The sequence below is a fragment of the Columba livia genome, chromosome 16, assembly GCF_036013475.1.
Source record: "Columba livia isolate bColLiv1 breed racing homer chromosome 16, bColLiv1.pat.W.v2, whole genome shotgun sequence".
Taxonomy (NCBI): domain Eukaryota; kingdom Metazoa; phylum Chordata; class Aves; order Columbiformes; family Columbidae; genus Columba; species Columba livia.
Window position 1 is genome coordinate 4,784,520 of NC_088617.1, and position 15,619 is coordinate 4,800,138.

General features: G+C 45.6%; 2 protein-coding genes across 3 annotated transcripts in view; one reads left to right on the forward strand and one right to left on the reverse strand.

Moving 5' to 3' along the window:
* STK4 (serine/threonine kinase 4) overlaps positions 1 to 10,304 on the reverse strand; it is a 42,765-nt gene extending 32,461 nt beyond the window's left edge. Inside the window, exons 1-9 of one of the 2 annotated variants that reach the window (XM_065031957.1) lie at positions 10,066 to 10,304; positions 7,471 to 7,551; positions 6,519 to 6,647; positions 4,539 to 4,653; positions 3,809 to 3,973; positions 3,233 to 3,400; positions 2,536 to 2,673; positions 1,959 to 2,087; positions 1,465 to 1,518 (exon numbers count right to left, since the gene is read on the reverse strand). In XM_065031957.1, the coding sequence (XP_064888029.1) occupies positions 1,465 to 1,518; positions 1,959 to 2,087; positions 2,536 to 2,673; positions 3,233 to 3,400; positions 3,809 to 3,973; positions 4,539 to 4,653; positions 6,519 to 6,647; positions 7,471 to 7,551; positions 10,066 to 10,097 (1,011 nt within the window). In that variant the 5' untranslated portion in view covers positions 10,098 to 10,304. The remainder of the gene's footprint in view (positions 1 to 1,464; positions 1,519 to 1,958; positions 2,088 to 2,535; positions 2,674 to 3,232; positions 3,401 to 3,808; positions 3,974 to 4,538; positions 4,654 to 6,518; positions 6,648 to 7,470; positions 7,552 to 10,065) is intronic. The other variant, XM_065031958.1, reaches the window with a different exon arrangement.
* Positions 10,230 to 14,399, forward strand: TOMM34 (translocase of outer mitochondrial membrane 34). Its single transcript, XM_065031959.1, has 7 exons — positions 10,230 to 10,405; positions 10,496 to 10,595; positions 10,821 to 10,973; positions 11,604 to 11,764; positions 12,026 to 12,170; positions 12,737 to 12,863; positions 13,361 to 14,399. The coding sequence occupies exons 1-7, from the start codon at positions 10,291 to 10,293 to the stop codon at positions 13,457 to 13,459; spliced, it is 900 nt and encodes a 299-aa protein (XP_064888031.1). The 5' UTR covers positions 10,230 to 10,290; the 3' UTR covers positions 13,460 to 14,399.
* Positions 14,400 to 15,619: the final 1,220 nt, after the last annotated feature.

A 15,619-nucleotide genomic window follows, 5' to 3' on the forward strand; every position in this document is an offset into this window, starting at 1 on the left:
CATAGAAGCGACATTTCGGTTTTATGCACTTAGTTCTCTCCCTGTCATCTCCAAACAGGTAAGGAAAAGTCTCCATAACTTTTCTGCCAACGTGATAAAGAAGAGAATAGATAAATCGTAAGCAGAAGCTTCTCAATGGAAGTCATATCTCATTTCAGACCTAGTGACCTGTCAGAGTACATTACAACATTCAGTCATTAGTGTTTCTACTAATGTTGCCAGTTTTAAAAGCTGACCCAAGCCCCCTATCTCAAGTGGTGCAGTTCACTGAGGAGTCATTAATTATTAGAAGGCAACAGCTCTAAATTTGGAGTGCGTGTGGCACTGAAGAGGAACGATCACCCTGGTTTTTAAGAGTCTGTCTTTAATGTGTAGGTAGTTTTACTTGCTATAAACTTCAGAAGCACTGAAGAAAAATAAAGTGAATTTACAAATCTTTAAAAAGGAATTAAATCATTGAAGCCCAGTCATGTTTTCAGATGAAAATTCTTTCTTTTTATCTTTCAATTTGCTAATGGGTGTTAATATTACAGAAGTTAGAATTAGTGCTGTCAAGACTCAAGAGACTGGCTTGAGGAAAACACAAGCTCCTGCAACAAATTCCGCTAGGACAACCCCCTGGCAGGTGGTTATGTTAGCCAGAGGTAGTAGTTTCATTGAGCGGTGTGTGGTTCACTATGTATATATTGTCACTAGGATTTAATGAAGAACAAGGTCAAAACATCCACAACCTGTTTAGATTCTTGGAAATGTGGACCAGGTAACCAGCTACAACAGAAGTAACTTCCTAGGTTATATTAATATCTGCTCTGTCAAGGTTGTGTATATAATTTACTTCCCAACCTCAAAACCAACAGCAAGAGGAGGAGAAAACCACACAACATGTTCATGAAGGAAAAGTAATTTTATGTGGAGATGAGTGGGTGAGAGGAAGCAATAAATTTGTTATCTACACATCATTTAACAAAGGACTGCAGCAGAAATTTCCACGGCGCTTGGGGACACTTTTCTCTAGGAGACACGGACTAGTGACGCTTCAGGAAAACACACACTGACAGAGACCGCTCAGCTCCACTACACAGACACCATCTCTCAGCAACGTGACTCCAGATCACTCAGAAATGAAGGAGAGACGGTAAGGACAACACCCGTAGAGTCAACGCCATGGCAACATGACCAGTAAAGTTACTTCCACACTGAATAAACAGGTGGTCCTAAACTGGAAAGCGAGACCACCAAAGTCTTCAGCACAGACACTGTGGACCATGCTACTCAGGTCTAACCTCTGAACGGGACTGGCACACAAAGCTTTTTGTTGCCCATTTCATTTGTTCAGGTTGAAGCAGGCAGAGGCTCATAAAACAGTTTTCAACATGCTTTCCATATTCACATGCTGTAACCACTGAAACAAGGAGCCCGAGCTTAAATTCACAGCAACCCCCTGAACACTTGTCATGCCCTCACCTCAGGTTTCTGTCGGTTGCTCTTGTGTAGTAGAAAGTTTCTATAAGGGGGGTTCTAAAGCACAACAATAGTAAAACAACATAACATACTTACATCATAGTGCATCAGAGATTATATTATTATTTTATACTAGGAGAGCAGTCTAAGACCTGAATGTACAATGAAAAATACTCATTACTGCATAAATAATATAATTTAACTGGGAAAATGTATCAAGTCTTTTGCATACTCTACTTCATAGACCTATTCAATCACAGCTCTCTAGCTGCATTCTGAGCTCAACAGTAAGTCATACATGCTGGGTATCCCACTCCAATAGAAAGACTGAGCAGAGACTGAGCATCGGGTTAAGCAGTCAAAGTAGAAAACTCAAGAATTAAGTCTAATCCATGGATGATTGGACAAAATATTTAAAAAACAAAACCCAAAGCAGCTAAGCCTTAGGAAAGGGACAACGGTCCGGACTTTGTACACTTTTACTATTAAACACTCACTGAATTTTCTTCATCATCTTGATCTAGTTCACGCTGTTGTGCCTCTTGACGTTTCAGCTTGATGTCCATTGCTTCGTTAATCAAGTCTCGCAGAATTGACACTCCCTTGGCACTTTTAACAAACGGATGCTGAGAAGTATTTTAAAAACAAATAAGCACTGACTGTGTCCAAACCAAGACATAACAGTAAAACACTGTTACTATGGCTTACTTCCAATCAAAACTAAGGTTTAACTCAATACCTAAATTAATACCTCACTAAAACAAAAATCCAATACTTCTGTTTGGCATTAGAGGGAGACATCGCACCCTCCAAGAAAGTACAAAAAACCTCTAAAAGCCAAACAAACAAACAAAAAACCCCAGAGAATCCAAAGGTAGGAAGCAGATGTTAGACTGGTTCTTAGAGAAGAATTGAAAAGTTGGAAGTTGAGTGCAAGATTTTTTAAATCAGATATTAGAAAGTAAAACGTGTAGTGAGAAGCAGCACCAAGAAATGAAAGTATCACCTCGGACAAGCAGCACTGCCTACCATACTGCCTCTCTAGAGCTTATGTCATGGTAAGAAAAGGCAGACCTGCAGAAGCTGTGTGGCAGTGGCACGCTGCTCCGGGCTCTTCACGAGACACTGTTTTACAAAGTCTGTGAAGTTGTCTGACCAGAGCTCTGGTTTCCGGAATGTTGGAGGTGGGTTGGTAGGAATCATGAAAATTGCCTGAAAACAGAAGAATATTCCAGATTTCTAAACAACGTTTAAAGCTTTCCAACAGTACAACATATATACACTGGTACTAAACAATAATAGACATTTCAAGTTCACTGCTTCTGAAGAATTTATGCCAATATTATACACAAATTTGTTCAGAGGAATCAAGTAGCAAGAAACAAGACTTTCCTCGGTAGGTGCTTACACCTCTGTCTGAGCCACTACATGCCTCAAATGGTGTGAACTGGCCATTTTTAAGCCTTAAAAATTTGTCTTTGCATTAAAAAAAACCTGCTTTGGATAATACAGCTGAAAATAAGTTTATTCACACCCAACACAGGGAGCTGCAGCTTTGTCTTAACAGAAGATGATTGCAATTTCCCTTCTCATGCAGATTCTCCTTCTCAAAGACTTGTTTTTAATTTAATCAACACTACAAAGAACTGACAGAAAACAAATCATTTACTCCAAATTAAAAGCCAGATGGTATGTTGCTGTGTCATTCAGCCAGCTATAATAGCAAAATCTTTCCAAACAGCAATACATTCTAAAAGGCCACAGTCCTTACCCTCATAGGATGAATATCTGCATATGGTGGTTTGCCTTCAGCCATTTCTATTGCAGTGATTCCCAGCGACCAGATGTCTGCCACACAATTGTACCCAATTTCTTGAATCACTTCTGGAGCCATCCAAAACGGGGTCCCTATAACTGTGTTCCGCTTTGCCATGGTGTCCTGACAAGAAAAGCAGGACAAAGAGCCAGACAATGATAATTTTATTAGCCACAAACATTCATTAATGAATCATCACTCTAATTATCTTCCACTTGCACGTCTGCACATTATTAGACTCAGCAGGACTGGGATACAGAGGGCTGCAAAAAGAACTGAAATGTGCTTACGGAAGTTACAAATACCATGAATAAAACAGCAAGTGCAATTGCAAACCATTCCTTTGGTATAACAGCTTCCACAGAGGAAGCTCTGCTCTAACGTGTTGCTGTTTTAGTATCTCATTACATTGACGTAAAGTGTTAAAAACCAGTTCAGAACAATTTCTCAAGGTTTCCACAAGCGTGTCACACTCACATACAAGTTGAAAAGGTAAACTGGGGTGTACACAACCATCTTGGTTGTACTTACTGTAAGTTGTCCTGCCACTCCAAAATCTGCAAGTTTAGCATGTCCCTCTGTGTTTAGCAATATATTTCCAGCTTTGATGTCCCTGTGTATCTTCCTCATAAAATGCAGGTACTCCAGTCCTTTCAGGGTTGATTGCACTATTGTAGCAATTTCCTCCTCTGTGAGCTTAAGAAAAAAGAGAGTTACTGTCAACCTATCAGTTGCTGGGATGTAACACTATGGTGTTTCAGTCTGTTTCCCTGAGATTCAATAATTAACCATTTAATTGCCTTCATTAAAGTTGCCATATTAATGGGAAATCAGCGACTTACAGCATTATGCAGTAGAATTAGATTATAAACAGCATACACACATACCATATTTCACATACCATGACCCTTTCTCAACTAATTCTTATCTTGCAAGACATATTATTTTACTTAGTGTTTCTTTTTTATTTTGAAGGTATTTGCCAAACAAGCCAGAGTAGAGTCCGTTATTGGGAATCAGTCTGGCTTTTCAGAAAGCCACACCAAAAATCTGCTTCACTGCATCATCCGGATAACCAACACTTGATCAATGTAATCAGTTTTCTCATTTTTCAGAGGAACAAAGGAACTGCATCCCAAGTTATGGCCAGTGGTTGTGTCAGACATTGAACATCACAAGAATCATGCTCAAACTGTTCAGTTTCCTTGAACCACGGACACCCATATTTCCCACTCATACATTCAAAGGAGAAAGGACGTACAGTTTTATTTCGTAATCGAATAATATCAGACACAGATCCAGCGCCGCAGTATTCCATGACTATCCACAGGTCTGTGTTCTTAAAATAGCTGCCGTAATATTTCACCACATGAGGACTACGAAATGTGAGAAAAGGAGAAGAAAACAATAGGTCAAATACCAGTAACCAGCATATCTGAACAAGCAAAGTGCACTGCAGAGCCCCTAAGTAACTTTTAGAAATTCAGAGCTGAAGTGCCACTGAAACCCTGATCAAAAGTATTCCAAACCGACTGAACTGGCACAGGGCTATGCACCCTCAGCAGTGCTTACCTGACCTGTCAGCTGGTCAGTTCAGGGAGCTAAACCCCCTGAAAATAAATCCTATAGAAACAAGGAGCGATCAGCCTTTGATTTGGTTGAGCTCTCTGAACCGGAACGCAACAAGGTCAGTGCTGCGGCCAGCAAGAAGGCAGGAGAAGGGAATGAGAAATGCACCTGGCACTAAAGCTGCTGCAGAGCATTTGCAACCAATGGAAACATTAAACAAGGTCCAAAGTTTGCTAGAAAAGTGCTACCGTGTTCAGTAAGAGGACTGTTCCCCCACTACCACAGGCACTTACTTGTTTCTATAATTTAGTCCAGGATGTATTTTAGGAATCCAGTACAACCTAAGACTGCCTCTCACAGTCACTTATCTGGCTGCCCAAAAAGCAAACAACCCAGAAAAGCATATCAATCTGAATAACCATCTCTCCTCTGGAAAAGGTAAAGCAGAAAATTACCAGAATGACTGTTGCTGATTTTGTGGGAATGGAGGTAAGAGACAAAAGTGCAGTTGATCTATTCTCTGCTGAATATTTTCTAACAAAAAACTAGAAAACTAGAAAACCAAAGTCAGTGTCTTTCTGCTTGCACAGAAAATGTGATGCTCCAGTGATTCACTCCCTCTGCTGTTCGTAACTGTAAGGTCTCATTTTAGGCCTTACAATGTTAATATTAAATCTATTTTAAGAGACAGTAGTAATCGTTTCCAAGTTACACAGTAATATTTTTCACAAAAAAATTATTTTAAAGCTACATTTTGTTGTCTGCCACCAGTCACCTTCATCTAAAGTTAGTGAAAGTGAAATGCTATAGAGTGACTGGGTTTTATATTGCTAATGTAATTTATTTTAAATGGTTTTCCATGCCTAAAGTGCATCAAAATAGCGCTTCTTAAGGCTAAATTGATAACGCTAGGAGAAATTAGTATATTTTAAACTTTCAGCCCAGGACACAGTTTGAGAGGAGGTCCTCTGCACCCATGAGCTCTTCATTAGCCAAGTCGTTACAACATCTTTTCCCATGAGAAACATGCAAAGGCAGCCCAGAGGGCCAGCCATCAGCCTGCAGAGCTGCCAGCAGGTTATTCCGGGGATGCTCAGATCAGCAGACGGCTTGTACCGCACTAGAACCTGCACAGGCAGGAACTGGGGAAGGACAATTCTGCCACCCAAGCAGGTGACGGCACTTAGATTATACACATGCAAGAGCAGCCATGCATTGGTGGCTCCTGTCCACGTGCCCCTTAAAAACAAACCAAAACCCCTCTCCTAACAGTTTTCTATGGCCATACCAAAACTTGTTTGGAAATCATTAGCCCTTTGGACACAGGAACTGTTGTTGGAGAACACAGTTGAGTTACCACTGCTCAACAAGCGAGGGCATGTCAGGAAAACTGCAGTTACTGCTCTTCGCTGGCAGCGAGTGCGAGGTCATTTGACTTGGCTTAATGCTCCTTGGTGCAAGCCACTTTTTTGTTGTCTTACTTTTGCTTGGATTAACACTACCCAAATGGTCAGTTAACATGACTCGGTTGATACGAGGTAACTTGATCATATCAGTCCAGCCTTTTAAAAAATATTTAAGGCAACATCATGGCTTTTATTTGATTAAATGCTAGATCATAAACAACACTTTTCTTTGCATACTGATAATGGGTTTTGCAGTACACACTTACCTGTCACATTGCTGCATTATAGATATTTCCTTTATAATCTCTTGCAGGTCAGATTCCACAGGAACTTGTTTAATTGCAACAACTTGACCCGTTTCTTTATGAATGGCTTTGAACACACTGCCATAGGAACTATGAAACAAAATATTATACACTAAATACAATAACATTTATAGAAATCCAAATGTTATGGTTTTGCTTCTTGCAGGTAAAAAATTAACTATCCTCCCACCAAAAATATTTTGTATTGTAATGTAAATAATCAGTCCACTAGCTTCTGGACACTCTAATAATATAAATAAGTCACAGCACACTGAGACAGTCAGAAAGGAGCCAAACACTGTTACACTGCTCACAGCTCTGCAAGGGCCTTTCACACAAATCCAGCAAGTACAACTCTCTCCATTTCCAGCTGAGCATCAGTAAGAACTACGGCTCTGGTCAGAAAGGTTCGATTGTTCTTGTCAGGTATTGTCTGTCTCATTTCCAACTTCTTTACTCACATCAGCCACAGAGATTTACAACTCATTTCTTTCAAATGAACTATTTAAGGCAGCAAGTGTCACTCACCACGTGCTCCCACGCTGCTCTGCCTCACCAAGTGGCACAATGCAGCACAAGTTGATTTCCACCACGTGGATCTTCCACGGGAGGTACCAGGCATGAACAACAAAACCTCCCGAGTTCCCACAGAGCCCCATCAACTCCAGACTGGCATTTTTCAACACTGTTTTAGCTCCCTACTGCTGAACAGTAAGCTGTTTGGATAAGAGAACTTATTCTAGGCAAAAAAATAATCTTTATTCTGTTACTAACCACACAAAATGTTAGTGCACACTGCTGCAGTAATAGGATCGTGACAAAGTGAAAAATCAGAGACCACTGAACATGTACCCGTTCCATGGATTTGTTCTTAGAGAAATGGACATTTGGCACATCGCAATAGACTACATACCCTTCTCCAAGCTTCTCCAATACGTCAAATACTTCTTCAGGTTGTTTGGTTAAACTGTCTTCATCTAACTTCTTCAGCTGCCTGTATAGGCAAGAACAGAGAAATTATTACATTTAATTTTACGGCACTTTGGGCTTTGCTGAAACAGAAGAATCAACAGCGGCATGTAAATGCACACAAGGGTTAGCATGAAGTAAATGGATTACAAGGTAAGTTTATCTCACCTGACCACCAGACTGAGTGTTATTATTATTTAGTATTATTATTATATATTACTAGTACCCAATAGCAAAAGAGGACTGGGAATTACAGAGAACAGAATGTGTTCAGGTGCACAAATGTACAGTTCTTCTTGGTGGAAACGCACCTCAGGACCTATATGCTGGTGGTCAAATCCCAACACAGCACTGCGGAGTCTCGCAGTGACTGCACATACCTGCCCAAGTTCAATATCTTGAATGGAAGGATATGGACTAAGGCCACGCAAAAGGGAACATCCTCTCCCCTGGTGCCCTGGAACATGTGTGGAATACATTTGTGGGGAGAAAGGAGGCAATGCCGATCTCACTTGCGTGCTTTTAACATCAGAAGTTCAGATCTTGACTGTGGGCCTGTATATACACTATGAAAATTCTAACGGGAAGAAAAAAAAGAAGAAAGAAAACTGATATCTCTTTAAGGATCTTAACCCTGCTTGGTCCATCCCTCTTCAATGCATTGCTGGTAAGTGTCAGCTGAAATACCTCCTAGGGAATGCAATGTACTGGGACCCCTTTTTCAGCTCCCGTCACCCCCAGTACAACTTGAGGGAGATTCTGTACACAAGGCAACAAGATCAACCACATTTGTTTCCATTCTCCTCTGTCACACTGGAGAGCATTTCACCAAGAAACCTCTTGAAACAGCCAAGGACTGCCTCAAAAAAAAGTTCTGAAAACAAAGTGTTTTATTGTCGGGTGAACAGTACGCAACAGCTCCAAACAAGCGCTCTTTTATTTTCGCATGAACTAAAAAAACAGTCCGAAACAAAAACAAAACCACAAAAAATGCACAAACAAAATAAATTTAAAAAACAAAACACAAACCTCCAAGCTCCCCAAACCAGCTCGTGCTAGTTTTTGAAACACAGAAAATTCTTCGTCTTGGAGTTTTCAGAATTTACTGGTCTCACAGCGAGTAGGGCTTGAAACAAAACGAGCGTGGTCACCCGCAACTGCAAATTAGCACTGAAAGCTCTTACTGCTGCTATTAAAGATCACAACTCCAGCCACAGGAATGCTAATTCTGATACTAAATACATTTTTCTTTCCTTCAATTTCTTCAGAAACAGGGTGAGAAACCGCTCATTGATCCCTGGCTATTATGTTTAGGTACAAAAGCCATATAGGAGGAGCAGCTCACGCATGGAGTACATACAATGGCTTCCTGAAGCAAAGGAAACATTATAAAGAAGCAGAGTCAGGAAGTGGTGAAATACTGAAAGTCGTCACTGGCTTCCCTGCAAAGATAAGCACTAACCCACAGAATGTTTCTTGTCCTTGTGAAAATGGGGAGGGAGGAGGTGTTGGAAGAGGAGGGGGAAAAAATACATATGTATTGGTGACTACACAAGCTGCCATTTCCAAGGAACCCAAAATGGGTAATGCAAGAGGCAGATCCTTCTTGCTGAAGTTAAAGTGAGGCCTAAATTCTATTAAACAAGGGGTTTTCACATAATCAAACACAGTAACCAGACAACAACTGTGCTTACATCAAGCTGCCTCATTTCTGCTGCAGGCACTGTGCACCATCCAGCCCAGCGCACTCGCTGCTGTCAAAGGCAAACTCTGCTTTTTGGTGGTGTGTTTATACAACACAGACGGAACAGCAACACAAAACAAGTTGTTACTCAGATCTAACCCGAATCACCTTCCAGTTAAATACCAGCAAAAACAATTCCAGAATAAAAACAGACGTTTTTATTTTTTTAATGGAAAATACGTTGCTGTTTAACAAAATAAAAGAGTATGTCACGGAGGAGCAGAGCCGGCAGCCTCCCCGGGACACAGCTGCGAAGCACCGATAGCATTTTGACAGCCCGACCCTTCATTTAAACCGCTGCCGGTCCCCAACCACTCCCCCCGGCGGGGGTCACCAGCGTGTCCGGGACCAGCGCGGGGCAGGGGGGAGTGGGCACGGCACCGGGCCTGACGAACCGGTACCGAACTCATCCCAAGAGAGACTGGAGCAAATGTCAGGTTCCTGGGGCTCTGTCATTGCACCGAAGAGGGGCAGCACAGCCCCCGGTACAGACACGTCCACCGGCGTGAGCTCCGGTACCTCAGTTCAAGCCACTTTCCCAGCACTGGAGCTCGATGCTGTCACCGCACGGACTCACCGGCGCTGCCCAGTTGGTCTCGCAGAAGGCCCCGCTGCCTCTCCAGCCGCTGCCTGCACCATGCGCCGGGCCGGGAGCTCAGTCCCGCCGGCTGCCCCGCTCCCGCCGACACCCCTCGGGCCCGGGACGCGCCGGTGACAGGAAGGACGCGGGCCGCACAGGGGCCAGCCAGGTCGCAGCAGTCTCGGTCCCCGCGCGGATACCCCCGTTCTACTTACCGACGCGGGTTCCGCAGCTGCACCGTCTCCATGGCGCTGCGTGGCGGCGGTCACTAAGCCGGCCAGTCCCTCACTCACCCCTCCATCGCCGCCCGCCGCGCAGCCGCTTCCGCTCCGCCACCGGAAACCCGCGGGGAGCGCCCGCCCCGCCCCGCCGGACGAGGGGTGTGGTCTGAGCAGGCTCCGCCCTCAGCGGCAGGGGCGTGGCCTCTCCGGCCCGGCGCGATGGCGGCGTCCCCCGGTGCGCTGCGTCGGGCCGGTAACGAGGAGTTCCGCCGCGGGCAGTACGGGCCGGCCGCCGCGCTCTACACCCGCGCCCTGGAGCTGCTGGAGGCCGCAGGTATCGCGCGTCCCGGGCCGGGCGGATGGGGGCGGGGGGCAGGCAGGCGAAGCGGAGCTGAACCGCGGTCCCGTTTGTGTCCCGGCGCAGGGGAAGCCGCCGCCGAGGAGCGGAGCGTGCTGCTCGCCAACCGCGCCGCCTGCCACCTCAAGGACGGCGCCTGCGGCCTCTGCGTGACCGACTGCAGCAGGTGAGCGGCGGTGGGGCCGGGGCAGCGCGGGTGATGGGGCCCGAGGGCACCGGGCCACGGGGGTGGCAGGGCCGGGGGGCTTGTTCGCTCGCTCCCGCACCGCGAGGGGGGCGAGACGGGGCTGGTGGCAGCGCCGGAGCGACACCAGCCTGGCCGTGCCGTGCCCGATCCTCCGCGGCCCCCCGGGCTGACCTCGTTCCCGGCGGCTCTGTTCCCTCCACCCAGCGCCCTGCAGCTGGTCCCGTTCGGGATCAAGCCCCTCCTCAGGCGGGCCGCGGCCTACGAGGCCCTGGAGAGGTACCAGCTGGCCTACGTGGACTACAAGACCGCACTGCAGGTGGACTGCTCCATCCCGGCTGCGCACGATGGCGTCAACAGGTAAGGGATGCCATGCCGTGCTCTGGGGTGACACCGGCAGGGTTGGGGACACAGCAGCTTGGTTTGGCGCTCCTGCAAGCCTTGCTGTGTTTCCGCAGCCGTGTTGGGAGCGAGCTGGGTCCTGAGCTCATGGGTGAAGCGACTGAGGATTCTTGATGCTTTGCGCAAGGTGCAGGCTTGGCCACACTGTCTGCCCTTCAGGATGCTGGCTGAGGGCTGGGAATGAATTTCCTGGGACAGTTTCTGCTTTGCTCAGTGCCTGTTTTAAAACAAATACTGAACTACAGGCTCCAGCTCCCTGTGCTGACTGAGTTTACAGGCTGCCATAGCCCTTTCCTCCTCCTGGAGCTATATCTACTTCACCGCTTCCCAAGGGTGAGGACTGACACGCACACCTCTTGCTCCACTGAGCACTGACAGCTCCAGCCCTCGTCCTCTGGTATTTTTAGCCCTGTTGACATGAAGAAGCTCCTTTCATTAATGTCCTGCCTGTAGAAGGAGCTTAGTTTAGATGCATGTGAAGGGGTTAGTGGAGATGTGCTGTTCTCAATACATGAGCCAGGTTACAAAGCGACCGTGCTGGCTCCTGCATGTCCAACAGACAGTGTGACCACCAGCCCTCTCTTCCAGGATGACTAAAGCTCTGCTGGAGAAGGATGGTGTGAACTGGCGCCAGAAGCTCCCGCCAATCCCCACAGTCCCTGTTTCTGCCCAGACAAGGTGGAGTGTTCCTGCTGCCGGCGCCCCCGGGGCAAACACTCCTCCTGCAGCTGCACAGCGGGCAGGACCAGGTGAGAACGTGCCCTCGAGCCGGGCACAGAGCCCTGCAGCACACAGGGGTGATGAACGAGGCAGCTGCCAGGCCTGCTCAGCCTGTCAGCAGCTGGGGCCTGGAAAACCCTGAGCCTGGTTCTGCCAGAGCCTCTTCGGTTGGTTCTGGATCCTTTGATGTCTCTGTGTCTCGTCTCTGGTATGGGGATATTTGCTTTTTGAGAGGCTGCACTGATCTTATCAGTTTTATAGTGTTCTGTATGCTTTCTCACTCTTTCCAGACCAGGCTGCTGCTGGCACTGAGAGGGCTCAAACTCTGAAGGCAGAAGGAAATGAACTTGTAAAGAAAGGAAACCATAAAAAAGCAGTTGAGAAGTACACTGAGAGTTTAAAGCTCAACCAGGAATGTGCGACTTACACCAACAGGTACTGCTCGGCTCTTTGCCCAAGTACTTCTTCGCCCTTTATAAAAGCCACCGTGGTGCTTCCAACAGAGCTGTCTAATGATTGCCCCAAGTGGTCTTCCCTGTAGCTTGTATGAAGTTCTCTGATCGGGTACTGTGAAAAAACCTTGGAGTCACTCAGCCTAGGGCTGCTAAGGGATTTCTCCCTTTAATATTTGCCTGCCAGGACTCTGTTTAGTGTAAAGACTCCTAAGGCCACTGCAGGAAGCAGAGTGTAGTCTGGACTGGTATAGATAGGAACCTGCATCCTTGAAGTACAGGTTCTTAGCTTTAGAGCAGCTTACTCTAAAAAATCCTCTTTTTCTCCTTTTTTTTACTTTCATACTAAAAAACTGTTTCCTTTTTTCCTTCCTTTTTAACTGAAACAAACTTGAGCTCAAGAAGAGCCTCATATGTGATGTAATCTTACAAGTCTGTTTTAGAGTCCAGCTTTGTGCTGCGCAGAGCTGGGCTGAGATCGGTTGTGTGTGTTGCAGCAGCAGAAGCTGCTTTTAACTGAAGATCTCTAACCTGGTAATTGCATTTCAGAGCTCTCTGTTACCTGACTCTGAAGCAATACAAGGAAGCCGTACAGGACTGCACAGAAGCTCTGAGGTTAGATCCTAAAAATGTTAAGGCGCTCTACAGGCGTGCTCAAGCCCTTAAAGAACTGAAGGTAAGTCAGGAGTTTTCGAATGGTTTTAAGCCTGTTCATGTTTGATCAGAGCAAGAAATGCCATTTAGAGCTCATTTCTGTGCTAGACAACATCTGCCATCAGGTAGCTGAGACCTGTGTGGACTGAGAGGGGATTTTCTTTCATATCACTATTTGCTGGTTGGATCTTGTGAGTTTCTCAGCGCCAGGTCCTGGTTTTGGAGATGCTGGAAGCAGCTACATGTTGCACTGAGCTTTTTGTGTCTGGTGAGAGATTCTCTAGGCAGTACTGGAAGACTTACTGCATTTCTGCTGGACTCAGAACCCTCTTGAGTGATGAAATTGTCGTCTTAGCCCTAGTTTAAGTGTATTTTAGAACAGCTACATTAATGCTAGCGCTTAAGCAATTATACAGGGGGAGGCACAGGCTCAGTTGTGTTACAGGTAGTAATTCTGCAGCAAGAGCATTAGACTGAATTTTCAATGTACTAACACTTAAAAAAATATTCTCTTTCTAGGATTACAAATCAAGTATTGCCGATATCAAGAGCTTGTTGAAAACCGAACCAAAGAACACAGCTGCACTGAGATTACTGCAAGAACTGAACAAAGCCTAGGGTAACCAAGCAACAAGGAAAGCTTTGTTTTCCACTGCAGAAGAAAGCATTTTCCCTTCTGATGTTGTTACAGGGACCAACCTTAATGCAGGATCGGTATTGAAATCTATCGTCTCCTGCTGCTGAGGTGTAACAGGTTCTACGCCAGCACAGTGAATGTTAAGACACACAATCTGTATCAAACTATTATCTGGCTCTAAGATCATTCAGCGTTTTAATGCCTCTCCCTGTGAGGCATATAGGGTACCTTCCCTGACTGACGTCAACTTGGCTGTAACTATTGGCCTCAGGGACTCTTTCCATGTTGGTTAAGATGCATGTGGGATGGCTCTTTCTGAAGAGCTACAAACAGATTATTTTTTTTTGTCTTTAACAGGTGACAGTTTTGCTGCATTTGTGCTGCTATTAATGAAATAAGGTTGCTGCAGGAACTGCTGCAGTTTTCCTGGCACCACATACCATTGTGGTAACACAGGCACAGTTACTTGCACAGGGCTGAGCTAGTTTTGTCTCCCACTTGATGCCTGCTGGCCCTCAGCTGAGTTCCTGCTGCTTAGTGTGGCTGGGCAGTAGCAGCTTTTTTTGTTTTTAATTAGGAATTAATTTAGGAAAACAGCAGCAATTTAAGCCTGCCTTGTTACACTGTGCACTACTTCTTTTAGATTCTGGGTGCTTGGGAACTTTACAATTGTTTTTTTGTGGTTTTGTTTGTTTTTTTAAAAAAAACCCTACTTTAGCTCCTCTGTGCCTTTTGGAGCAGTTGCTATAGGATGTTACAGGGAGCAGGATATGCAGTAAAATCCCAGCTGAGGTCTGGCTTACTACTTCAATGCATGTTTATATTTACCTGGTATTATGGCACTGACTTAAAATGGTGGATAAAGAGAGATTTGGATTTATTCTATGAACCATTAAAGCCATGTTTATTTTCACTTCAGAACTGTGTTTTTTTTATATGATCCATGGTATGGGGGAACTGGAACACTTTAACCACTTCATACTGTCCCTTCCTTTTTGTCCAAGGAGTTCAGCCACTGCTATCTAAGGCCTTGCTCTGTCAGATGGTGACAACACGTCAGGGTTTCTCACCACTGTTCACACTGTGCATGGGTAGAGTGCTTTAACGGGTGAGTCAAGACGTTGGACAACACTAGACCTGCACCAACTTACAGCTCCCTGTATCTCCACTGATCCTTGCCCGAGCTCTCAGCAGGCAAGGGTGATGGATGTCAGGGTGGGGAAGCGCAGGCCAGCAGTACACAGATAAGCAGAGGAAGGTCGCAGAATACAGGAGGAAGGCTCATTTCACTTAGTGAAGAGCTATGCTTTTAACAGCCCTGCTGTGATCTGGAGCAGCAGATACCTGCCCTGTTCAACTATTCATGACAGCAGCAGCATTCACCTCTCAGCAACAGCAACACATTTTCGTACCTTATCTCTGAGACTTTCCCCAGCAATACCACCAGCTAGACAGAGATGAAGCACAGCAACAAAACACACTGCTTCAAGCCCAGAGTCATTCTGCTCCTGCCTCCTCCTCTGCTCCAGCAACCATGCTGCTAGAGAGCTTGTCAGCAGCACCCCTTCCAAAAGGCACAGCAGCTACTCCAAACAGGAGACTCCAGCTTCACATTTGCATTGCTGCTCCTCCCTCCATTCCCTGAAGGCTCAGACTTGCCCAAAGGGGATAAGCGAGGGAGCTGAAAACTTTCCAGTATCCTCTAGTAAACATGGGGATCCAAGCCCCAACTTCACCTTTTCTGATAAACATTTGAAAGACTCTGGTCCTTGTTCCTGTCCTTTTTTAAGGTATTTGGTGTCCCTGTGTTACTGCATTCCCTCCAGCTCTGCAGCTGTTCTCTCAAGCCAAGCACTTTGGCATCAGAGGTGGCGTCACAGGCACAGCTGAACCGGCCTGTTACACCTGAAAAAAGAGTTGCAGACAAGCTGGCCAACAGCAGAATGGAGTTTACCTGTACAGTTCCATTCCAGCTTCCTGTATGCATTCCACTCCTGCAAATATACATCTTTCCTCTGGAGACAAAGCATAAAATCTTCCAGCCAGTTACACTTTGGGAGAAATAACAACTTAAATGAAGGTCCTGTATATTAGTTAGACTGAAGTCCTTTATAAGCATCTCACTGAGAAGGAGATACTTC